This window comes from Canis aureus, chromosome 15 (genome assembly GCF_053574225.1).
Source record: "Canis aureus isolate CA01 chromosome 15, VMU_Caureus_v.1.0, whole genome shotgun sequence".
NCBI lineage: Eukaryota > Metazoa > Chordata > Mammalia > Carnivora > Canidae > Canis > Canis aureus.
In genome coordinates, this window is record NC_135625.1 from 19,474,593 (window position 1) to 19,500,042 (window position 25,450).

Genomic DNA, 25,450 nt, shown 5'->3' on the forward strand with positions numbered 1-25,450 from the left:
CATCCACTGGTGGTTTCATTTTTTTTTTCGGAAGTAGTGATTTCTGGTTTTCATTCTCTTATTCAAGAACTTTCCAATCTGCTTATTAATTGTGATCTTGTGTAAAATCTATCTCCCATTCTACCCTTTGACCTCTGTCGTCATTATCACTCTGGAGCATGCTTATTATTCCCAACAGGAGTCTTCTCCTGGGTGCTTTGTATACGTTACCCTATTTAATCCTCATGACAGTCTTAGGGAAAAGGTATGAGTACCCTTATTTTCAGAGAAACAACTGCTAAGATAAGTAACATGTCTGGGGTCGCACAGCTAGTGAATGATGGAGCCAGATATCAAAAGGACATCCCATACATAATTCACCATTACAAATTTAAGTTAAGGAGGAGACTGAGTATATAGTCTCTTTATTATATTCTCCCCAGACGTGGTATTATAGATTCTAGGAAGACTTAAATGTTGTGTTTAGAGGAATAAGATGTTTAAATGCTAATGCAAAGGACTTCATTTATAACTGATGGTGAGGTTAACATACCTTTGTGCACAATAACTGGAAAACTGTTACATACCAGAAAAGTTACATAAGGGGTTCAAATGCAAGCACCGAGAGGGGTGGTCACATGTTCAAACAACAGCACGAGTTTCTGGTTGAAATTTTCTCTGCGGTACGTAGGAAACACAAAACCACACTTCACGATGCACACTTCATGATGAACAAAGTTTAAAAGAATGATAGATTTCTTAGCAGTATTTCCTTTTCTTTATATAAAAAAGATGTGATAATATTACCTGACAAGAAATGAAGCAAAGTGGTGCCTAAGTGGCTTAGTCTGTTAAGCATCTGCCTTCAGCTCAGGTCATGATCATGGGATCCTGGGGTCGAGCCCTGAGTCAGGCTCCTTGCTCAGAGCCTGCTTCTCCCTCTGCCCCTCTCCCTGCTCTGTTCTCTCTCTGTCTCTCTCAATCTCTCTCGCAAATAAATAAAATGAAGCAAAGATAACAGACTCATTAAGCTGTCAGATTACTTCAATAAGTATGTGTGTCAGAAGCTCCATAAAGTTAGTAAATATGTTAATTAATAGCCTTTAAAAAAATGGTACAGTTTAATTAGATTCTGGCTCATATGTGCCATTTGCTGGAATATAAAAGCTTTTCTTTTGACATTCTACTAATCCAAAGAAAAATTTTGCTATCTCTCATTTAAGAACCACAGTAGAGTTTTTATTTGTTTTTGAATTTTATACTGGATAGGTTTTTGTGAGTAATAATCAAACGACTCTTATATAGCACATTGTAAGAGGTATTATGATTTATACTTAGCGTTTATTTTTTTAATTTTTATTTTTGGACTTTTCATTAAAAAATAATTACACTTACAAAAAGTTACATGTTTAGTCATTAGGTTTTAGCAGAATAGTATGCCAAAAACAATCCTAGGGTTAGCTTCTGGATTGGGGTTATTTCTTACTTAGTCACATCTTCAGGTAAAAAAAAATCTATCAGTACTTTCTATCATGAGTATTGCATTTTTTTTTAACCTTCAAACAGGCTTGCACAATAATTATATGAGAGGAAGCAAACATGAATTTAAACATTTTCTTTTTTCTTTTCTCCCCCCTCCTCCCCTTCATTTCACACAGGCTGGAACTCAGATCAGTCTGGCTGATTTACCATTTTCCAACGAGATTTTCACTCTGTGGTATAACCTGCTTCCTTCTAAGCAAATGTCTTGCAAAAAGAATGATGAAGAAAATGAAGACTCTGTATTTCAACCAAATCAGCCATTAGTAGATTCTATAGATTTGGTGAGTCCAAATTGGAATAAAAAGGCACTGTGACTGGGGCACCTGGGTGGCTCAGTGGTTGAGCATCTGCCTTCGGCTCAGGTTGTGATTCCGGGGTCCTGGGATTGAGCCCCACATCAGGTTTCCCCCCAGGGAGCCTGCTTCTCCCTCTGCCTATGTCTCTGTCTCTGTCTCTGTGCCTCTCATGAATAAATAAAGTAAAAAAAAAAAAAAAAAGAAAAGAAAAAGAAAGAAGAAAGAAAGAAAAAGAAAGGAAGGAAGGAAAGAAAGAAAGAAGAAAGAAAGAAAGAAAGAAAGAAAGAAAGAAAGAAAGAAAGAAAGAAAGAAAGAAAAAGGAAGGAAGAAAGGAAGGAAGGAAGGAAGGAAGGAAGGAAGGAAGAAAAAGAAAGAAAAGGAAGGAAGGAAGAAAGAAAAAGACAAGAAAGACATTATGACTAAAAGAAATAATGTGGAATGGCTGTGGCACCCGTGTGTTCTGGTTCACATTCACTCCCCTCCCTCCCCCAAGCTTACCCATTCCTTCCAGCTTCCTAGCAACAGCAAAACCAGAAAGATAATTTCCAGCTTCTCTTCAAGTATAGTTTATAGAAGGATCCATTTCTGCTCACTTCCTTCTGTCAAAATAAGCTGATGCAGAGTCTTAGCTGGTTTAGGTGACCACGGAAAACTTTTTGCTTTAAATTTATAGTTTCATACATTGTGTTCACATCTTTGATTCCGCTGTCAAGTCATACATCTGGAACTCGGATCATTTGCACACGTCAAATTACTGAGGCTAGAGTATCTTAGTTTCTATTTGTTCTATCAATAAAACAATATTTTCTATGAAGTTTGTTGTAACCAACAGTCATCCACATTCAACACTTTAAAAAATGTAGAGGGGCCTTTTGGGAGGCCATTCATCACCGACTTGGCATCTGTGAATGTTGGTACTGAGTTCAAGTTTATTTTCGATTATCTATGAGAAAAGAGTTTACCAAGCATTATTATTGATCATCTACTGTGTGCAAGAACGACAGTGGACATTGTGGTACGTAGTGAAATGGAAGCAAAGGGCACGTCCATATTCTAGCATGTATTAGTACCTCATTCCTTTGTATTTCCAGATAATACTCCATTATATGGATATATCACCTTTTATTTATCTGTTCATCAGATGGGTATTTGGGCTGTTTCTGCCTTTTTTTTTTTTTTTTAAGATTTTTATTTATTCTTGAGAGACAGAGAGAGAGAGGTAGAGACACAGGCAGAGGGAGAAGCAGGCTCCATGCAGGGAACCTGACGTGGACTCGATCCCGGGTCTCCAGGATCACATCCTGGGCTGCAGACGGCGCTAAACTGCTGAGCCCCCTCCCCGGGGCTGCCCATGTTTCTGCTTTTTGACTTATTAACACCACTGCTGTGGGCATTTGTATAAGGCTTTGTTTGGACATACATTTTCATTGCTCTTTAGGCGTACATAGCTAGGAGTGGAACTGCTGGGTCATATAGTAACTCTACGTTTTAATGTTTTAAGGAACTGACAAGCTGTCTTCCACAGTGGGTGCACCATTTTACACTCTCACCAGCAGTGTGGGTGAGGGCCTCTGTCATCCAAGCTCTTGCCACGTGTTACAAATCTGCCTTTCTGGTTTTAGCCATCCAGTGTGGTGTGAGGTGTTGTCTCATTGTGGCTTTCATTTATATTTCACTAATGACTGATGATATTAAGCATGCTTTCATGGACTTATTGGCCATTTGTATATTTAAAAAATTTTTTTCTGAGAACTATCTGTTTGGATCCTTTGTGTTTTAAATTAATTCTTCATCTTTCCATTATTTCACTTTATTATTATCATCTCTTTATTATTATCATCTCTTTATTATTATTTTCTTATTGAATTAGGAGTCTCTCATATAGTCTTGATACAAGTCTTTTATCCAATAAATGACTTGCAGATATTTTCTCTCATTCTGTGGGTTTCTTTTCACTTACTTGATGATTTTGTTTGCAGCACAAAATTTTAAATTTTTGTAGAAGTCCAGATTACAGTCTCTTATATTGCTTTATCTTCTATTGTTTGCACTGCTGGTGTCATATCTGAGAAGACTCTGCCCAACTGAACATCATAAAGATTTACTCCTGTGTTTTCTTCTGAGAGTTTTAAAGTTTAGTTTTATTTTTAGGTCTCTGATCAAAGACCTTGGCTCCAATTGGACCTACTCACGATAGGTAAATCACACAGTCCAATTTCATTTTCTTAAATGTGGGTATGCAATTGTTCCCAGTACCACTTAATTGAAAACACTAGTCTTTCCCCACTGAATTATCTTGGCATCCTTGCTGAAAATCAGTTTACCATAAGTGTGATCATTTATATTTCTGGGCTTTAAATTCTGTTCTATTAATCTGTGTGTCTGTATTTGTGCCAACAGCACACTACCGTGATGACTGTAGCTTGGTAGTTATTTTGAAATAAGAACATGTGAGTCATCCAGCTTTGTTTTTCTTTTGCAAGATGGTTTGGGCTATTTGGGGTCCCTTGCATTTCCACATGAATTTTAGTATCAGTTTGTCAATTTCTACAAAAAAAAAGGCAGCTGGGATTTTTATATAGATTGCTTCGAGTTTATAGATCACTGTGGAGGGTATTGTCATCTTAAGTTTTAAGTCTTCTGATCCATGAGTACAGGATATTTTCCTGTTTATTTGGATCTTCATTAACTTCTTTCAAAAAATGTTTTGTAGTCGGGACACCTGGGTGGCTCAGTGGTTGAGTGTCTGCCTTCAGCTCAGGGTGTGATCTTGGGGTCTGAGATTGAGTCCTACACGGGGCTCCTTTGCAGGGACCCTGCTTCTCCCTCTGCCTATGGCTCTGCCTCTGTGTGTGTCTTTCATGAACAAATAAATAAAATATTTACTTATTTATTTGTTTGTTTGTTTATTAAAGATTTTATTTATTCATGAGTGACACAGAGAGAGAGAGAGGCAGTCACAGGCAGAGGGAGGAGCAGGCTCCATGCAGGGAGCCTGACGTGGGACTCGATCCAGGGTTTCCAGCATCAGGCCCTGGACTGAAGGCAGCGCTAAACCACTGGGCCACCAGGGCTGCCCCATAAAATATTTTTTAAAAAATGTTTTGCAGTCATCAGAGCCCAAAATTGCACTTCTTTTGTTAATTTTATTCATTTTGATGCTATTATAAATAGAACTATTTTCTTAATTTCATTTTCAGATTATTAATCGTGCACTATTGATTTTTGACCATTTATCTTGCATCCTGCAACAACCTTACTGAACTGGTTAGACTAAGTTAGACTTTTAGGTCTAATAGTTTTTTTCATGGATTCCTTAGGTTTCCTATATGTTAGATCATATCTTCTGCAAAAAGAGTTAACTTTACTTCTTTCTTTCCAATTACTTTTTATTCTTTCTCTTGCCCTTTTGCCCTGGCTAGAACTTCCAGTACGATATCATAAGAAGTGGTGAAAGCAGGCATCCTCGTCATGGATGTGATCTTAGGGGGAAATTTTCAGGTTTTCAACATTACATATGATTTCTGCTTTGGTTTATTGTAGTTGCCCTTCATCAAGTAGAGGAAAATCCTTTTCCTAGTTTGTTGAGTGTTTTATCATAAAGGCTGTGGGTTTAACCATGCTTTTCTGCATCTATTGAGATGACATGTGGTTTTTGTCCTTTATTCTGTTTATACTTTATTGATTTTCAGATGTCAAACCAACTTTGCATTCCTAGGATAATCCCACTTGGTTATGGCGAACAATCCTTTTTATGTTACTAGATTCCGTTTTCTAGTATTTTGTTGAGAACTTTTTTTGTCTGTATTCATAGTTTTCTCCTGATGTCTTTGTCTAGTTTCCACGTCAGAGTAATTTTGGCCTCAGGGAATGAGTTAGGAAGTGATCTCTCATCATCAACCTTTTGGAAGATTTTGAGAAGAATTGGTATGAATTCTTTAAATGTTTGGTATAATTCGGCAGTGCAGCCCTCGCAGTTTGAACTTTGTGGGAAGTTTTTTGTTTATTAATTCAATCTCTTACCGGTTATAAGTCTACTCAGAATTGTATTATAATGTCACTTTGAGTAGTTTGTGTCTTTCTGGAAACAAACGGTGTTCATTTTATCTAGGTTATCTGACCTGCTGGCAAACAGGTGTTTGTAGTAACCCTTATAATTTTGTCTCTAAAGTTGATAGTGATAGTCCCTCCTTGGCTCCAGATTTCAGTACTTTGAGCTTTCTGGCTATTTTTCTTGGTCAGTCTAGCTAACAGTTTTTACTTTTTTGAATCTTTCAAAGAATCACCATTTGGGTTTTTTTGTTGGTTTTTTTTTCTTTAAGATTTTATTTATTCATGAGAGACAGAGAGAGAGAGAGAGGCAGAGACACAGGCAGAGGGAGAAGCAGGCTCCATGCAGGGAGCCCAGTGTGAGACTCGATCTCAGGACTCCAGGATCACACCCTGGGCTGAAAGCAGGTGCTAAACCGCTGAGCCACCCAGGGATCCCCACCATTTGGTTTTATTGATCATCTCTAGTACTTCTGTATTCACTATTTCATGAATTTCTACTCTAGTCTTTATTATTGTTGTTGTTGTTGTTATTGTTATTATTATTGTTATTTTAGAGAGGGGCAAGGAGGAGGGGCAGAGGGAGAGGGAGAGAGAATCTTAAGCAGGCTCCAGGCCTGATGCAAGACTTAATCTTACAATCCTGAGTTGTTTTTTTTGTTTGTTTTTTTGTTTGATTTTTTGAAGAGGAACAGAGAGAGGCCCGTGGGTGGTTCAGTCAGTTAGGCATCTGACTCTTGATTTGGGCTCAAGTCATGATTTCAGGGTCCTGAGATTAGGCCCTGTATTGGGCTCCATGCTCAGCAGGGAATCTGCTTGAGATTCTCTCCATCTCCCTGTGCTCCCCACTATTTCTCTCTCTCTCTCTCTCTAAATAAATGAACAAATCTTTTTAAAAAATAAAGAGGGAGAAAGAAAAAAAACAGAGAGAGGGAATAGTTTTTATTCTTTCCTTCCTCATGATTACTTTAGTTGTACCCGTTTTCCATTTTCTTAAGGTAGAAACTTATAGATTTGAGATCTTTCTTCTGCTTTAACACAGGCACTTTTAGCTATAAATTTCTTGCTGAGCACTGCTGGAGCAGCATCTTACAAACTGGTATGTTTTAATTTTCCTTCACATCTAAGTATGTTCTGATTTTCGTTGTGATTTCCTTGACTCATTGGTTAGGAATGTGTTAATTTCCACATCTTTGTTACTTCTTATGTTTTCCTTATGCTACAGATTTCTAATTTTATACAGTGTGGTCAAAGAACATGTTCTGTATGATTTCAGTCCTTTCAAGTTTACTGAGGCTTGTTTTATGGGCTGGCATATGCTACCATTCTAAAGAATGTTTCATGTGCCCTTGAGAAGAAAGCTTGCTCAGCTCCTATTGGGTGAGTATTCTACAGGTGTTTGTTAGGTCTGGTTGGTCCACAATGTTGTTATACGTATATATACTATTTTATTACTCTTTTGTCTTATTCTAATCTCACTTTAACTTGTTTCTTTTATGGAGAGGAGTGATAGAGAGATTTATAACAAAATGTACAAATCTTATGTGAGTTTTCCAGTAAATTTGCACAAAGTCAGCACAGCTATGTAGCCACCACCCAGATCAGGGTATGGTGCATTACCAGCACTCCAGGATCCTCCCTTGTGCCCCATCCTAGTCATCACCACTCTCCCCTAAAGGTAATCTCTATTCTGACTTCTGTCTTCAAACTTTATATAATAGAATCATTCGGTGTTTGTCCTTTTATGTCTGGAGTCTCATACTCAGCATTACGTTTATGCAAGTCATCTGTGTTATTTTGTGTAATTGTAGTTCATTTGTGCTCAGTGTTGTGTGATATTTCATTTTATAGTTATATCACAGTTTCTTTATCCATTTTGCTATTGATGGACATTTGAGTTTCTAATTTGGGGGCTATTATGAGTAGTGCTATTAGTATCTTGTATATGTCTTTATCATCTTTCATTTTAGCCATTGTGATATAGTACTCTTGTGTTTTTTGCATTTTCCTGATTATAATGTTTAATGGCCAGATGGATGTCATCTTTTGTGAAATGTCTGTTCAAGATTTTGCCCATTTTTCTACTGGATTATTTTTTTTTAATAAATTGGTAGCAGTTCTTAATTTTAGATTTGAGTGTTTTGTCAAATATGTCTATTGCAAATATCTTTTCCTGTTCTGTGGCTTGCCTTTTCATTTTCTTAATGTTGTCTTTTGGTGAATGGAAGTACTCGTGTTTAACATAGTCTTATTTATCTATTTTCCCTGTATGCTTAGTGCTTGCTTTCTTTTGCTATTTAAGAACTATTTGCCTATTCCGGATCATGAAGATGGTTTCCTATCTTGTAAAAGCTTTATTGCTTTCCTTTTCACATTTATATCTGTAGTTCATCTGAAATTAATTTTTGTATTAGGTGTGAGGTAGGGGTCAAGATTCCTTTTTATCCATGTGATAGTTGATTGACCCAGCATCATTTGTTGAAAAGACCTTCTTTGTTGTTGTTGTTGTTGTTGTTGTTTTAACTTAATTTCAATTTGCCAACATATAGTATAACACTCAATGCTCATCACATCACGTGCCCTACTTAATGCCTGTCACCCAGTTACCCCATCCCCTCACCAACCTCCCCTCCAGCAAACCCTGTTTGTTGCTTAGAGTTAAGAGTCTCTCATGGTTTGGAAAAGACTTTGGTTCGCAATTGCATCACTATATCATCTTTGTCATACATGCAACGACCTATGCGTGTCTGTTCCTAGGTATTGTGTTCTGTTCTGTTGGCTTACTAGTCTACCTTTGTAGAAAGTACTATACTTTTTTCAAAGTGAAGTGAAGGAAGGCTTTCAATAATTTGTCATTTAGAATGATTTTTGAGGCTATTTATAATCACTATCAGATTAAAGAAGTTTTTTGCTCTTTCTAGTTTGCTAAGACTTTTTATTATGCATGGATATTGAATTTTATGAAACATTTTTACTGTGTACTTAGCCCTTAAATTGATTACACAATTGTTCTCTTTTTTTCTCTTAATGTGGTGGGTTATACATTGATTGATTTTTGAATGTTAAACCGCCCTTGGATTCCTAAAATAAAACAGACTTCTTTGTGGTGTATTTTATATGTGTTTTTATATATGTTGCTAGATTTGATTTCTTGGTTTTGTCTTTGGCTTATTTTTTATTTATGTTTGGGAGAAAGATTAGTCTTTGGTTTTCTTTTCTTGTAATATCATTTTTTGATATCAAGTTTTACAGGCTTCATAATAGAAGTTAGAAAGTATTCCTTCTTTACTCTGCAGAAGGTTTTGCAAGATGGGTGTCATATCTTCCTTAAATATTTTGAAGAATTCCCAAGAAAATTTACCAGCACAGTGTTAATTTTCTTTGTGATAAGCAGCCATTCTCAACTAAGGCTCTACAAAAGAAGTAAGCACTGTAAAAAATGTTTTGGATGACTACTTTCTTATTTCTCCCAAGGATGACCAATAACTTATACCATTCTAGATGTTTGCTTTGTTTTGTTTTGATATAATGGATGGTAGAGGGCATTAAGGCTTAATTCTCATGGAATCTCAGTTGAAAAGGGCTGGTGGACTGTTTTTTAATTACAGATTCAATTTCTTTATTAGATGTAGAACTGTTCCAACTTACTGTTGAATTCTGTTGCATTCACTTTAATAAGTAGTATTTTCTATAGGATTTGTCTATTTTATCTATATTTTGGCAAAGTTATTCATGATACCTTCTTATCTTCATGCATACATGCAAGGATCTTTCTATGTTCTGTTTTGTTTCTGCCATTGGTAATTTGCACCATTTCTTTTTTTTCCCTCACTGTTGCTAGGGACTTGTCAAATTTTTTATTTTAGTCAAATAAACAACTTTTGGCCTTGTCTATTTATATATGTGTTTTCTATTTTATAAAATCTGCTCTTTTCTTTATTATTTCCTTGCTTCAACATTCTTTAGGTTTAATTTGCTATACGTTTTTTACTTCTGAGATAGATCATTGTTTAGCAACCTCTTTTTCCAATATATGTATTTAATGCTAAAAAAATCTTTTTGAACACAGCTTTGGCTGCTTTTCACAAGTTTGATAATAAGATATTATTAAAATTAAATTTTAAATAGTTTATAATTTCCATTGTTATTTCTTTTTTGATCAATGAGGTTTTTTTTTTTAGAAGTATATTTGCTCAAGTCCCAAACAATGGGGTTTCTAGTTATCTTCTTATTATTGATTTCTAGCTGTATTTTACTGTTTTCAGAGAATAGAACACATACTATTCAGTCATACAGAATATTAAGAGTTCCTTTATGGCTTAGCATGAGGTCAGTTTTGGTAAAAGTTCTGTGTTTTTGAAAAGAATGTATTCTGCAGATCAAGTTTGTTAATTTTGTCCTTCAAATCTTCCACATTTACTGATTTTTTCAGTTTACTTATTTTACCAGTTATTGAGAGGTATGTTAAAATCCTCTAACTTAGGATTATAGATGTCTGTTTCTCCTTTTAGTTCATCTTTGCATTTTGAATTTTGTGACTATATTTTTAGGTAAATATAGATTTAGCATTGTGTTATATCTTTCTGTTCAACTGGCCATCTTATTATTATAAAATATCCCTGTTTATCTGTTCTAATACCCCTTGTTTTATTTATTTTTTTAAGATTTTATTTATTTATTCATGACAGATACAGAGAGAGAGGCAGAGGGAGAAGCAGGCTCCATGCAGGGAGCCCAATGTGTTACTCGATCCCAAGACTCCAGGATCACACCCTGAGCTGAAGGCAGGCGCTAAACCACTGAGCCACCCAGGGATCCCCTTTTACCCCTTGTTTTAAAATCTGTTTTGCCTGGTAGTCATGAAGCTATCTCAGCCCCTTTTAGTTAGTGTTTTCATGGTTTATCTTTTTCCATCCTTTCACCTTCATCACTTCTGAATTCTTAGATTTAAAATGTTTCCCTAGTAAGCCATATATATAGTTGCCTTTGGTTTATTATCCAGTCTTAAAACCTTTGCCTTTTAATGGAAATATTTAGTTCATTTACATTTAATGCTATTAGTGATATATTTGGGTTTAAGCTTATTGTCTTATTGTTTGTTTTCTTTTAGTACTGTCTTTGTTCCTTCTTTGCCTTCTTTTGGAATAGTCAAGTATTTTTTAAATTTCATATTCCCTCCCATATTAGATCATTAGTAATATAGTCTTTTATTTTTTTTGCTGTGTCCCTAGTGATTATATCATGCATCCTTGCATTATTAGAAGCTACCTTAAATTAATGTTTTTACTTTTTTCCAGGCCGTACAAGAATTTTAAAAGACTTCAACTCTATTCCCTTTCCTCCTTCTGTGAACTTATTGGTCATGTATTTTAGTTACATGTATTTTAAATCCCACAAGATATTATTGTTTTAAAGACAGTCAGTGTTCATTTAGATTTCCCCACATCTTTACCCTTCCTGGTGTATTTCATTTCTTTCTGCTTTAGTGTGCTTCCATTTGGGTTATTTTCCTTCTGCTTGAAGAACTCCCTTTAGTATTTTTTCTAGTGCAGATCTGTCAGAGTCTTTATTTCTACTTGTGAAGGACTTTTTTTCTGCATTTTCAGAATTTATGTGGGCAGTTAATTTTCTGAGCACATTGAAGATAACCATTTTGTTGTCATGTGGTTTCCCTTGATTCTTCTGAACTGCTGGAGAACAGTTGATCCTTCAAAAATAATGCATCTTTTTTTCACTGTTGATAAGATTTTTCTCTCTATCTTTGATTTTCAGCGATTTCACTCTGATGTGCTAATGTGGTGTTCTTTCTGCAAACACTAGCAAAATTCTCCATCATTTCATCAGTGTTCTTAAACATAGTAATTAAATTCCATCTCTAAATAACTGCAATATATGAATCACCTGTAGGTCTGCCTCTCACTTTATCTGTTGTTGTTCTTGGCCTTCACATTGGGTCCTGTTTCCAGTGGATGCTGGATATTATGGATGAAGAATGATAGAGGCTCCGGCTGATACCTTCCTCCAAAGAGGATTTAATATTCTTCCAGAAGGCAGATACAATATGAGCAGATCACCTGGATCACTTGGAGGACCTGAGTTCCAATTTTTCTCTCCCTAGGACCATAAAGAAGCTGAAGCATCTGCTTCCTGTTTTAGCCTCCTCACAGCTAGGTTTTGTTTAGTTTCTCACCTCTTGCTTTCACATATGGAGCTTAGGAATGAAAAATAGCCCAATAAAAATATTGTGCAGAATGCTGGACTCACTACAGGTGCTTTCTCTGGCCCCTCGTACGCTGATGCCTTGGTGGTCTTCAGCTCAGTTTTCATCTTTTTATCCTACCGATATTGCCACTGTTCTTCACAGCCACAGTTTTAGCCTCTGTGCCTCACTGCTAGAATCAACACATGTCCCCAGGGGAGAGGAGTGGCAGTGATGTAGCTTCACCTCTTGATTTCTCTTTTCCCTGGGATCTTGGCCTTTGGTCTTAATTGCCTTAAAACAGCTAGAGGTTTGTCTGTTGCTTTTTGTTTTATTTTATTCAACCTTCATATTTTTTCCCAACAGTGGAGAATTGGGTCTAGTACCACCTTTTTCATGACCGGGAGCTTAAGTCCCCATCTGATGAGTTTTTAAGTCATTTCTCAAAATAGATAATATTAATTGCCATATGCTTTCAATTCCCCAGGATGCGGTGTCAGCCTTACTTGCAAGAACATCAGCCGAGCTGCTGGCTGTGGAACAAGAATTAGCACAGGAAGAAGAGGAAGAACCAGGGCAGGAAGAAGAGCAAAGAGGTCCAGATGGAGATTGGTAAAAACAGTTGTTTCCTTTGGCTATTTGAGAACTCAAAGAGGATGTATTTGGTTTCTTTAGTTTCTTATAAGAAACTTACAGGGAAACCTTTAGAGATCCAGATCTTAGCCTGGAATTATGGAAGGGCAGTGCTGTGCCAGGGAGCTGCCACTAAGGGAAAGACCCTCTCCTGGGTCATTATAGAGTTGAAGAAAGCAACAGTGAAATTGCAGGCAGAGGCAGAGCTAACACAGGAAGGAGGTTCTTTGTTCCTGCTTCCTTAAGTTCTGACACTCTTTCCTGAGCTGTTGTAAATTTTAATTCTAAAAATACCTGTTTTGAAAGGTGTGGTAGTTTATTGTCAATTCATACATAAATTTAAAAACGTACTTTCTTTTTCCTTAAACTGCCAGAAGTACCATTGTACCATCTAGGTCGGGCCGGTCAAAGCACACATCTAGAAAACAGCTTCTGAGTAGTCACTTTCTGTTTGTTACCACTCCCATTCCTTTTCCTGCTCCCTCCTCATTATCCACACCCCCACCCTTTAAAAAAAAAGGAGAGAGTCCTATTGCTTTTGTCTAGATTCACACACATAGAAAGAATTCTCCTTCCTGGTTTGCACTATTTTCTCTAAAAATAAATCTTTGTCAATGTATGAGTTGTTTTTTTTTTAAGATTTTATTTATTCATTCATGAGAGACAGAGAGAGAGGCAGAGACACAGGCACAGGGAGAAGCAGGCTCCATGCAGGGAGCCTGACATGGGACTTGATCCCAGGTCCCCTGGGCTGAAGGCAGCGCTAAACCGCTGAGCCACCTGGGCTGCCCTGTATGAGTTTTTAAAGTATGTAGGTAAAATTATTTGGATTGATTTTAATGTATATGCAGTTGCTTATGCTGTTATGTTTGAACTACTGTTAACACATGTGTATAGCATGCATATACATATGTGTGTATAAAACTTGTTAGAAGCCAACAATGACAAGATAGGTCACAAATAAACTCTTGGACATTTGGAAGGAACAGCTTACTACAGTGTGGCAAAAAGGTACAGATATAAACTTAGGTCTTATCAGAAGCCCTTTACAATGGTTACCAATCAGAGCACTGCAAAAAAAAGAGGAGAGATTGTAAGGCTCATCATGGTATTTTTGAATACTAAGCCTTCTTTGTGTGTATAAAATATAATTCGCTTCATATACATTTCAAAAAATACACATGGTATGTAGCATAAAGGAATTTAGAGTTCCCAGAATTCAATTCTAGCTCCGCCCCCTGTGCTCACTGCATGACTAGGTATTTAATTACTGGCATGTGCCAATTTGTCAGAATGTCTCCAATCACAATTGCACTTGGATGTCCAGTTATCAGTGGAAAAAGTGTTTCTGTTCTAAGGACATGCAACAAAGCATGAGATATTGCTAGTACTACTGCCCTCCTGTCAATGCGGTTTATACGGACTATATATACACCGTTAATGTACATTCTGGACGCACTACCCCAGCCCATGCCATGGCTTCTGGTAGAGACAAGATCGTTTGGCATTAGGATTCTTATTTCAGTAGTAAAACCCCCTTTACACAGATAGGGTTTTACCCCTGCTAGACTGTAAGCACAGTTGATAATGGATATATATTTTTTAAGATTTTATTTTTAAGTAATCTCTACACCCAACCTGGGGCTCGAACTTATAACCTCAAGATCATGAGTCACGTGCTCTCTGACTGAGCCAGCCAGGCACCCCAATAATGGAGCTTTTCCATGCTTATGTCTTCATTTGCTTTTAGCGGAGTCCCTCCATCCTGTTGTCTGACTCACTTTACAATAAATAAATAACTGATATTGAGTTACATTATAGTGAGTGTCAGGTTTTTAAATGATGGGGTTACATTTTATATGTGCTTTTCAAAATATTTCTATTTTAATACCTGGGAATCCGGTCAAACTTCATTAATTTAACTGCTTAGTACCGAAGCGTGGTGATTTTGCTGCATTTTGCTAGAGTCAGATGGCGATTGTATCTTTCATGAGCGTTTCAGGAGCGGTTGGAGGCACGCGTGAGCCCCCCACCCACGCGCCCCATTCCCTGCCCTGCTCGCGGAGCACCCCTGCTTGACCTAGGGTGTGTTTCCTTTTGTCTTGTCTCACCACAGGTTAACGATGCTGCGAGAGGCCTCCGACGAAATTGCGTCTGAAGAAGAGGCCGAGGTGAAGTCGCCGGAGGGCAGCAGCCGTCCGGGGGGCTGGTGCTCGAGCCCGAGCGCACCTGTCGGGCAGGAGGACGCGGGCAGGAGGGAAAGCCGCTGCGCGGAGGGCGGTGGCCGTCAGGCACCTGCGGGGCCGTGCACCCTGGTGAGGACCGGCCACTGGCTCCAACACCGATGCAAGTCTGCCTCTCGCCCCGATTCCGTGTTAGGATCGTGGGCCAAAGCTGCTCTGGATAGGCGTTTGTGGCGATAGGCTGTAGGAGGCATTGGAAATGTTGTAAAAATTTTTAATGGGCCCCAAATATTCATTCTTCACTTAAATTTTATATTAGAAGACAAATAGTGGGGTACCTGGGAGGTTCAGTCAGTTAAGCGTCTACCTTTGGGTCAGGTCATAATCTCAGGGTCCTGGGATCGAGCCCCGCATCAGGCACCCTGCTCAGCGGGGAGTCTGCTTCTCCCTCCCCTTTTGCCTGCCACTCCCCCTGCTTGTGCTCTCTGTCAAATAAAGTCTTAAAAAAAAAAAAAGATGAATAGTGCCATTTAGGTCCTGAGAATATATACTAAAAGCATTTCCAGAATGACTACCAGATTGCAGGGTGACTGCTTAATTGTGTTAAGTTTTGTAAATGTTGTCAGTTTAGTTCAGTTTCAAACCTGAAGTGAATGTTTAAAGTTCATGTCGGTCAGGTGGTGTTCTGGTTGGAGCGAGCCTGCTCCGGAACGTGGCAGTGAGTCGGGTTCCGTGCAGGTGCCAGCCAAGTTAGGCAGCAGCAAGTTTGCCGGTTTGAGTGAGAGACGTTGGTGGAGATGAGGAATCACATTTAGCTTGGAGGATGCTGGCAGACTTGGGATGTTGGTAATGGGGTCTTGGAAATTCCAGTTCTTTATTCCTGGGGAAAATAGTATTGTACCCTGACCAAAGGAAGACTTGCTTCGATAAAGGAGGTAGGCAGGTGGGAATCCTTTTATACACAGAAGATCAACAATAAACATCTGCCTACGCCTGTACAGTTTGTATTTTCAGAACCTTCTGTTGTTACTTACCTTTTATTTTTCATTACATTTCCAAAGAGACAGTAAAAATCCAAACTCAGCTTCACAGTGTTGCTGTTTTTATATACGTTATAATTGCATATGCTATGTGAGCCTGTTACTTTGTAGTATATTTTCATTTTCTTGTATATAATTGCTTGTATCATTATTCGGGAAAAAAAAAACACTAATTGGAATGGTGAACAGTGTGGGTTTTTTTTAAGATTTTATTTATTTATTTGACAGAAAGAGCATGAGCAAGGGGAGTGGCAGACAGAGGGAGAGGGAGAAGCAGGCTCCCCGCTGAGCAGGGAGCCTGATGCAGGGCTCGACCCCAGGACCCTGGGATCATGACCTGAGCAGAAGGCAGGCACTCAACCACCTGAGCCACCCAGGCGCCCCATGGTGAACAGTGTTTAATGGTGAAGTATCCTCTACAGAACCACATTTCCCCTCTCTAAACCTCAGCCTTCGGTCGTGTGGCTCTGATGTTAGAGGCAGCACCCGCATTTATGGGCGCCCTGTGTTCCCCCCTGCAGGTAACTTCCTAACTCAGTGGGAAGCCCTCCCCCTGGGTTCCCATCAGGATTAACACCCCAGCCTTTCTCTCCCAAGTGGCCTCAGTGCTGGGTGAGGCTCTGTCGTGAGACTCGATGCTGCTTTTGTGCTTAGAAGAAAGGAGTGGAAATGTATCCATGTCCATCCGCTCCTGACAAATTTCTGCCTTCCTTTCCAGGTTGATAAAGAGACAAACACGGATGAGGCAGGGGATGCCGGGGTGGCCGTGCGCCCCAAAGACCGCAGCGGCCTGAGCGCTCGGCAGCGCCCCTTCGTGCGGAGCAGCGTGATCGTGCGCTCGCAGACCTTCTCCCCCGGGGAGCGGAACCAGTACATCTGCCGGGTAAGGGGGACAGTGCCCTGCCCTCCCGCCAGCCGGTGGCCCACCGATGACAAGAGACTGCGCACCAGCAGTCTTCAGACTCCCAACTGTGGCTCGCCGTTTGCTGTACAAATGGCTAGAAATGCTATAAAACATACACAAAATATCACACTCATATGGGTCTTTTGAGGTTGGGTTCTTGTTTTTTTCCTTTTCCTAAATTTAATGTCTCATTAACTCTCAGCCATTTATTTGGCAAGCATGTGAAATTAAGGACCTGGCTGCTGAGTGTATTTGTACTTCGGTCTGTTTTAGAAACTTAAAATGACTCGAGACTTAAATATTTTTTTATATTCCTGCTGTATATCATCCATGCTTCACACCGTTGTTAATCCTGCAGAACCAAAATTGCGACTTGGGTTTCAGAACAAAAATCATCTTTTGATAATGCCTCCAGACACCGAATCAGATTCATAGGCCTGTAGAGAATGTGGTGGGATTTGCATCCGTTTGCCAAGTTCTACTTCCAGAAGTATTTACGACCTCTAGTAATATAGATTAATATTACAAAATGGCTTAGGAAATGCTTCCAGAATTCTGAATGTATTCATTCAATTCAACAAACATTTTTATTAAGCGCCTGCTGCTAAGCATGTTTCTAGACACCTGGTTGGAATTCCTCTGTGAACAGAAGAGCCCCAGAGCCCTGCCCTTGCAGAGCTTACATCCTTGTGAGTTGAGCCAAACAATTAACCTGATGAACCAATTACGAAGTGTCTTGGGTGGGGACCGATTCTCTGGAAAACAGTAGAGCAAGTTAAGGGGGATTGGGAATGATGAAAACAAAGGTCTTAGGTTTAAATAGGATTCAAAGTAGGTGTCATTGAGAAGGTGCTGTTTCAGCCAAGCCCTGAAGCAGATGAAGGGGTGAGCACGGGCTGTCTGGGCCAAGAGCCATCTAGGTGGTCCTAAATTTGACTGAACTCTGACCTTGTTATAACCCCATGTGTTATACAGACCTTCCTTTTTAAAAAGGAATATTACAAAAAATAAAAATAAAATAAAATAAATGAATTTTGCAAATTAGCTTCAAATACAAAGGATAATTGTATTTCCAAGTATGTATCATCTCAGTGCATGAGTTCTGATAACTACCACCAAAAGGCAATTGTCGAAATTATGTAAGAAAACGTAATTGTTTAAGAAAAACATTGAACCGAGAAAAACTTGTTTGGGGAAGATTTTCTTAAAGAAAGAAAACTCATTACTACCTGCTTTATCTGATAAACTTCTCAGCGCTAAACCACTAGCACTCTGTTATGCAGTGATTTTCTTTTTCTTTCTTTCTTTCTTTTCTTTTCTTTTTTTTTTTTTTTTTATCCTTTGTTGCCAGCTGAATCGAAGTGACAGTGACAGTTCAACCCTGGCTAAAAAATCACTGTTTGTGAGAAACTCCACTGAACGGCGCAGTTTGAGAGTCAAAAGGGTATGTATTCCCTCGGCGACATCTCCCTGCCTCTGACCAATCCAGAATCACAAATTGTGAAGCATAAATAACCAGGACTGCTGAGCGTCATTGCTGTGTGCTCTTGGGCCACTGAATGAAGCCACTGTCATTCCAGAGAGACACAGCTGTTGTGTTAGTTACGGAGACAGAGAGATGGTGTGCTTGCAAGCAGAGATTCAGGGCTGGCTTGGATCCTCTGATCATTAAGCCAGGAAATTCACTTTGCAATATGGATGAAAAAGGGTTTTGCAGAGCGCACTGATGGCCCTGTGTCTCCACACTGCATCTGGCTCTCGAGCAAGAGTGTAGCACCTCGTACCTTTTCGGAGGGACAGATATTCTGGTAAAGGAGTACACAGTATTAGCTACTTAAAAGAATCTTACTTGGTTGAGTCTCTGACTTTTGATTTTGGCTCAGATCATGATCTCAGGGTTATGAGATCGAACCCATGTCAGGCTCAGTGCTGAACGCAGAGTCTGCTTCTCCCTCTCCCTCTACTCCTCCCCCAGCTCATACACATGCCTGCTCTCTCTCAAATGTATAAAATCTTCAGGAAAAAAATAAAAAGGAAGGAAGGAGCTCATCTGATTAGGAGAATCTAAAAGACTATGTGTAGGAGGTCCATGGGCAAACCCTCCACAGCCATGCTTCTTTCTCCACCCATGCCCCCACACAGAGCCACTTGTCAAACATTGGCCAGCATGCCACTGCACATCGGAGTCCTCAGAAAGGCTGCATGTACATAACCCCTAGGAAGGATTTCTGGTTCTGAAAAGCAAGTAATACAGTCACCGAGAGTGTATCTAGGTGATTCTGCTGTGTACTAAGTTCATTAGAGCAGAGGTTGAGTAGAGGGAACCTGATAAGAATATTACAGAATGTTGGAGAATGTTACAGTGATATGTGTTGGGTGAGGAGGAGCCAGTACAAGCTTTCCAGCCCTGGGCAAGGCTCTGGAACAGGAAGGGGCCAGCAGGCCCTCCCCCCGCCATCTGTCATGAGCACCACTGTCGTCCAGATCATCAAGCCCGAGTTCTTCTCAAATTGGAGTCTCTGCTCTTGCATCAAATAGTACCAGTTTTTATTCGTAACCTTTTATTTTCCATTCCCCCTGCCAACAGCGTAGGCAAAAAATACTCCCCTTGTTCCCCTCTGCTTATGCAATCTTACCCAGCCTTGTTTGACTTCCTTTTGTCAAGCAAGCATGACCAGCCCTGAATCATCTCTCCTTTCCATGACTTCCCATGGCCCAGAAGGCACAGCTCCACTGCTCACTGCTGGAGGCCTTCAAGGTGAAGAAGTGAGGCTTCTCTCCCTGGGGTTTGGCCTGCCACCCTCCACCCACCTCCCCAGCAGACATTTATTAACATATACTCAATAATTGTTTCATAATAAATGGGTAAGATTGGCCCTGGGAAGAGCACCATGGTTCACTGATGAAAGTGATATCAGACCATGGGAAATCGAGGAAGGAGTTGGGATTTAGGCCTATCGATGAGAGGAGGGGCTCGGAATCTTAGCCGTGCTGACCAGCTGCGTTCTGGCCCACACCTATGGAAAGGACGGCTCAGGGGTAAGCTCTGGGGGTGCAGTCTTGTGTCCTGAAATGGACGAAGCATGAGTTTCTTGTATTTCTTTTTCACAGAGGGTGACTCTGTGCAGTAAGTTAGCCAGGTTAGGAGAGGCTGTACTAGGACATCAACTTAAATAAATCTCTGTGGTTTAAAACAATAAAAGTTTATTTCTCATTTATCTACTTGTTCATCGCAGGTTGGCTAGATGTGCATGTGTCTTCACTCAGGACTCCCCCTGATCGGGCCTCGGCCTCTGAATCTTTGCTGTCGTGCTAGTAGGGAACAGAAATTGCACATGGCACACTGGCTTTGAAAGGCCACTCCCTGGAAATGGTGCCCATCACTGCCCCTCACCTTTCATTGGCCAAAGCGAGTCACTTGGCCAGTTGGCACCTCACTTCAAGGGAGTGAAGAAATGCTTGCCATCCTGTGCCAGGGAGGACGGAGAGCAGAGTAATGAGCACGCACATAATAAGGGTGTCCCGTTGTGTTTTCTAACTCTGCAGACGGTGTGCCAGCCAGTCCTGAGAAGAACAGCACCAGAACGCCCAGTGCGCACATCTCTAGACCTAGAACTGGACCTTCAGGCGTCTCTCACCCGGCAGAGCCGCCTCAATGACGAGCTGCAGGCCCTCAGGGGCTTGAGGCAAAAGCTGGAGGAGCTGAAAGCTCAGGGAGAGACTGAACTGCCGCCGGGTGTGCTAGAAGATGAGAGATTCCAGAAGCTCCTGAAACAAGCTGAGAAACAGGTACTCTGGAACCCCACGGTCCCCCTGCAAAGAGCCAGGTCCTAAAGCCTGCCCCGTGGGAGGCCTCCCATTTTCAGCTCCGTTTGATGAAGTCTTCAGGTCCTTTCCCTGGAACTCAGAGCACTATTTTCTCATTGTCATAGGCTTTTTTATTTTTTAACCGAGGATATTGCTAAGAGAGTGGTCCTGCCAAGGGACAGATAGGAGGTCCTCCAGCCTGACCCCACCGGCCGTGAGGGAGAGTAGTGGTCTCTGTTTCTGCTCAGCAGCAACACAAGACTTGGCTAATCAGTCCAGCATAACTTTTAATATAAATTACAAATTTCATTTGACTTTTCTGGGTAGCTCTTTAAGATTCATTAACCACCTCAGTTGTAAATGCATTGTTAATTTTAATGCTTCTAAATTTTCTCTTTCTTTCTTTCAAAAAAGATCATGCTCCACATATTGGCATCATCCCCTTCCACCATACAAGTAACTATGCAAAATAAGATAAAATCACTGATTAAAAACTAGGGTATTTTTAAGGGAATATTTCCATTGGTCTGCCACCTATCTACAACCAAAATGTTCTAGAACCTGCATGTTTATCCAACTGGTTTATTCTCTGAAGTTTAGAATTCATATTTGGTGTAAGAGAGTGTATCCACATCCATATGTAATAAACATATGGAATTTTCCACATAGCTGAAATATTACAAGTGCCAAAACATTCTCTTTCAACCATTTTGAATGGAAATCTGAAATAGACTAGAAACTTTCTTAAACTAATAGAAAATCTTGTCCATAATCTAAACTTCCCTTTTTGGGCCATACTTATTGTTTGGTCACTAATGTGTGGTACTGTAGGGAAACTGAGTCGTTTAATGGACTAGCACTACTGATCCTGGATGGAACTCAGAAACTTAATGAATGAATTTTAGGAATCAAACTGATCCCAATAATTTATAAAGAAAGTTTAAGCAACAAAACATATTACATATCAGTATTATGTCCTACCTGATAGAGAGAACCCTTGGCATACAATAGAACATCGGTAACTATCTATCTCTCTGTTGAGTGGGGAGTTGAGTTGTAGGCCAAATGTTTGGTACTGTAGTGACTACCAGAATAATTAGACACTGCCGTGCGGTCTAAGAACTTATGGGTTGATAAAGGAGATGAGCCAGATATACCAGGTCCTCAAGAGAAGTCACTTTCTAGTGAGATCAGGTTTCATGGAGGAAGTAGCAAAATGGTCTTGAAGGCGGGTAGTGGGACTTTCATCCACAGTGGGTGGAGAGGCCAGGGGCTGCTGGAACCTGCAATAGTCAATGTCCAGGGTAACTTCCGTCCATGGACATGAGCCCACAGAGAGCAGTGCCACAGTGTGGCCATCTGTTTGCACCATGGAAGACTGCACTGAAGGGTGAAATCCCAACTCATGTTTGTCACCTTGATAATAACCATTGCTTTCATTCTCTTGAGTCTTTCAATTCATCATTAACCATCATTTCAAATTCTTGGTTTGCTTTGACTAACATTAATGTAATGGAGAAGCATCACAATCTTTTCTTTTTTTTCATCATCACACTCTTTTCACCCTTACAGGTCAAAGGCTTTCAAGCTTGATTAGAGTTTTATAACTGTAGATTTATTTATTTATTTATTTATTTTTATTTTATGATAGTCACAGAGAGAGAGGCAGAGACATAGGCAGAGGGAGAAGCAGGCTCCATGCACCGGGAGCCCGATGTGGGATTTGATCCCAGGTCTCCAGGATCGCGCCCTGGGCCAAAGGCAGGCGCCAAACCGCTGCGCCACCCAGGGATCCCATAACTGTAGATTTAAATAGAGCATTGCATCTTTGGGGTTTTTTGGTTGTTTATTTGTTTTTGATTCATCATGATCTGAAATTCTAGATCTTTGGATATCAATAATTGTAAAAACTTTGGGATTTTTTTTAACCTTATATCATATTGTTAAATTCATCCATGAACTGCTCATTATTCTACTTTTTTTTTTTAAGATTTTTTTATTTATTCATGAGAGACACACACACACACACACAGAGAGGTAGAGACACAGGCAGAGGGAAAGGCAGGCTCCATGCAGGGAGCCTGATGTGGGACTTGATCCCGGGTCTCCAGGATAATGCCCTGGGCCGAAGGCAGCACTAAACTGCTGAGCCACCCAGGCTGCCCTATTCTACTTTGTTTTGACTGCTATCTTATCTCCAGTGTGTAGAGAGAAGCTCAGTAAAGCAAAAAGTTGGTTATTTGAAAAAAATTAAACAAAAATAAAGCTCTGGCAAGATCAATGAAGAGAAGATACATGTACAGAAAATTATAAAAGTAAAGAGGGATAGAATTATAGATAATTTTGAAATGTAAAAGATAATTGAATAATATCAAAGATACAGGCCCACAATTTGGACAAATATCTAGGAAAATAGAACAAAGGAGAATGGATGAAGGGGAAAAAAACATCAAAAATCCTATACCTCTTAAAGTGAAAGCAATGATTAAAAATCTATCCACAATGAAAATATAGGTCTAGATGTTCTGTTGGCAAGTTCTACAAACTTTCAAAGATTATCTCAATTTTATAAATTTCCAGACACCAGAAAAAGAGAGAACACTTCACAACTTGTTCTATGCGACCAACATCCCTAATACCAAAACTAGACAAAGATTTTACCAAAAGGAAAACTCACAGGCCAGTTTCATCCATAAGTATAGATGCAAAAATCCTAAACAAAATATTAGTAAATATCATCCAGCAATATATTTAAAAGATAATATATTTTGACCATGTTGAATTACACAAGGATGTTTTAGCATTAGAAAAATCTGTTAGTACAACGAATCCCCTCAGCAGATTAAGAAGAAAAATCATTTGATCAACTCAATAGACGCAGGAAAAATATTGATAAATGTCCATATTCATTCATGTTTAAAACTCTTGAGAAGTTAAGAAGAGATGACCTCTTTAACTTGATAGAGAATAACTGAAAGCAAATGCGATCCTAAGTAGACAAACATTGGAATCATTCCCTTTATAATCAGACACAGGCATTCAACACTCTTCTGTCCAACATTGTATTAGAAATTCTAACCGATGTAAGGCAGGGAAAAAGTAGAAGCAGAGAGATGGGAAAGGAGGAGATAACACGATCAGCACTGGCAAATACCATGACTGCATAATTAAAAATCCACAAGTTACTACAAAGAATAAGAGAGTTTAACAAGATGTGTAAGTTGAAGAATCATTTACAAAGTCCATTGAATTGCTACTCTACACCAGCCGGAAACAACTAGAAATTTTAAGTATGAAGATATGTTTTACCACAGTATCAAAGAAGATCAAGTATCAAGGAATAAATTTAACAAAAATTTATATTATGTTAAAGGAAAAACTTTTAATAACCTTATGAAGAGAGTAAAACAAAACAAGACACCTGAATTCATGAGGAAGTACATACTACATTCATGCAGAGCAGAGGCCTGCAAACTTTCCCTGTACCGACATGAGAAGAAATATTTTGGCCCGAAGGTTCTCATTCACTACCTCTAAACTCTGCCGTGTAGCACCAGAGCCACCACAGACAAGATATACACCAATGGTTGCCATGTGTTCTAAGAAAACTTACAAAAACAGATGCAGGCCATAGTTTGCCAGCCCTGATCCAGAGGAAGAATTACTATCATGGAAATAGTCGATTCTTCTTAAAATGCACCACAGATTCGATGTCATTCCAAGCAGAATGCCTACGTGGATCTTCATCGAAGTTGATGCTGTTAATGGAAAAAGGATAAAGCATAGCCAAGACACTTTTGGAGAAGAAAAACAGAGAGTGGGACTTGCCCTGCAAGAAATCAGGAGTTGTCAAGCTGGGAAAGTGGATAGATAGTAAATACGCGGTGGCGGAGCCAAGAGACCGATTGATGGCATGAAAGAAGGGCCCAGAGACAGACGCACGTGCGTGTAGAGCATTGCTGTGAGGAGGTCAGAGGGACTGTCAGTGAAGCTGGGAAAAAGATCATCTGTATGGGAAAAGATGGCATTGGATCCCTGCCTTACCCACAAAAATCAACTCCAAGTAGACTAAGGACTTAAATGTCAAAAACAAAAGTTGAAAACTCATAGTGAGAAATGTGAGGTGCAGCTTTTCATGTTTCAACTTTCATATCTCTGTGTCCTCCCTACCTGGAGATCAGGCCGATTGGAGCAGAATTGATGAATCGTGAATGCTGTGATGGGAAGCCACTGAAGGTGTCTTAAGAGGAGGCTTCTCTGGGAAGCCTGTGGTGGAGTTGTGCATGCGACATTGGCCAGTCCACTTTCCAGAAATTATGAGAGGAGCTTGGGCAGGATCCAAGCTGTCTGATCCTGATGAAAAGCAGCAGGGCTGAAGCATCCTTTCAGTGATCAAAGTATCGTAAATGCACTATTTCCTAAGTGGCCTTAGTCTTTGATTGCTTAGAACTCTTAAGACTTTTGCTGGTGTTAAGTAGATGATTGGAAGTATGCAAGTTTTTAGGGTGACTCTTGCTTTCCTTCCTCATTAAAGAAATCCTTAGTGCAAGTAGATGAAAATGGAGAGGTATAGAAGCCAACAAGCAAAGAGAGCTTCAGGGCTGACTCAGATGTGTTGCTGAGTTTCTAAAACCTGCGCTCAAGGAAGAGTTGAGGTTTGATGCACACGTGTTCATTTTAATGTCCTTTAATGAGACAGTCGAGAATGCATGTCCTCAGCTGCAGAAAATTCTGGGAGGGCTTTCTTGGGGAACTTGAGCAGAACTGCACCATATAAAGGAGAAACACTTCTTTAAAGCAAGTCTTTCCTCTCCTGG

General features: G+C 39.7%; 1 protein-coding gene across 5 annotated transcripts in view; it reads left to right on the forward strand.

Annotated features, from left to right (window-relative positions):
* WWC2 (WW and C2 domain containing 2) overlaps positions 1-25,450 on the forward strand; it is a 205,088-nt gene that overhangs the window by 162,032 nt on the left and 17,606 nt on the right. For 4 of the 5 annotated variants that reach the window (XM_077848656.1, XM_077848653.1, XM_077848654.1 and 1 more), the window contains 6 exons: positions 1,638-1,802; positions 12,554-12,678; positions 14,816-15,014; positions 16,641-16,805; positions 18,178-18,270; positions 20,373-20,615. In XM_077848656.1, coding sequence (XP_077704782.1) covers positions 1,638-1,802; positions 12,554-12,678; positions 14,816-15,014; positions 16,641-16,805; positions 18,178-18,270; positions 20,373-20,615 — 990 coding nt within the window. The remainder of the gene's footprint in view (positions 1-1,637; positions 1,803-12,553; positions 12,679-14,815; positions 15,015-16,640; positions 16,806-18,177; positions 18,271-20,372; positions 20,616-25,450) is intronic. The other variant, XM_077848655.1, reaches the window with a different exon arrangement.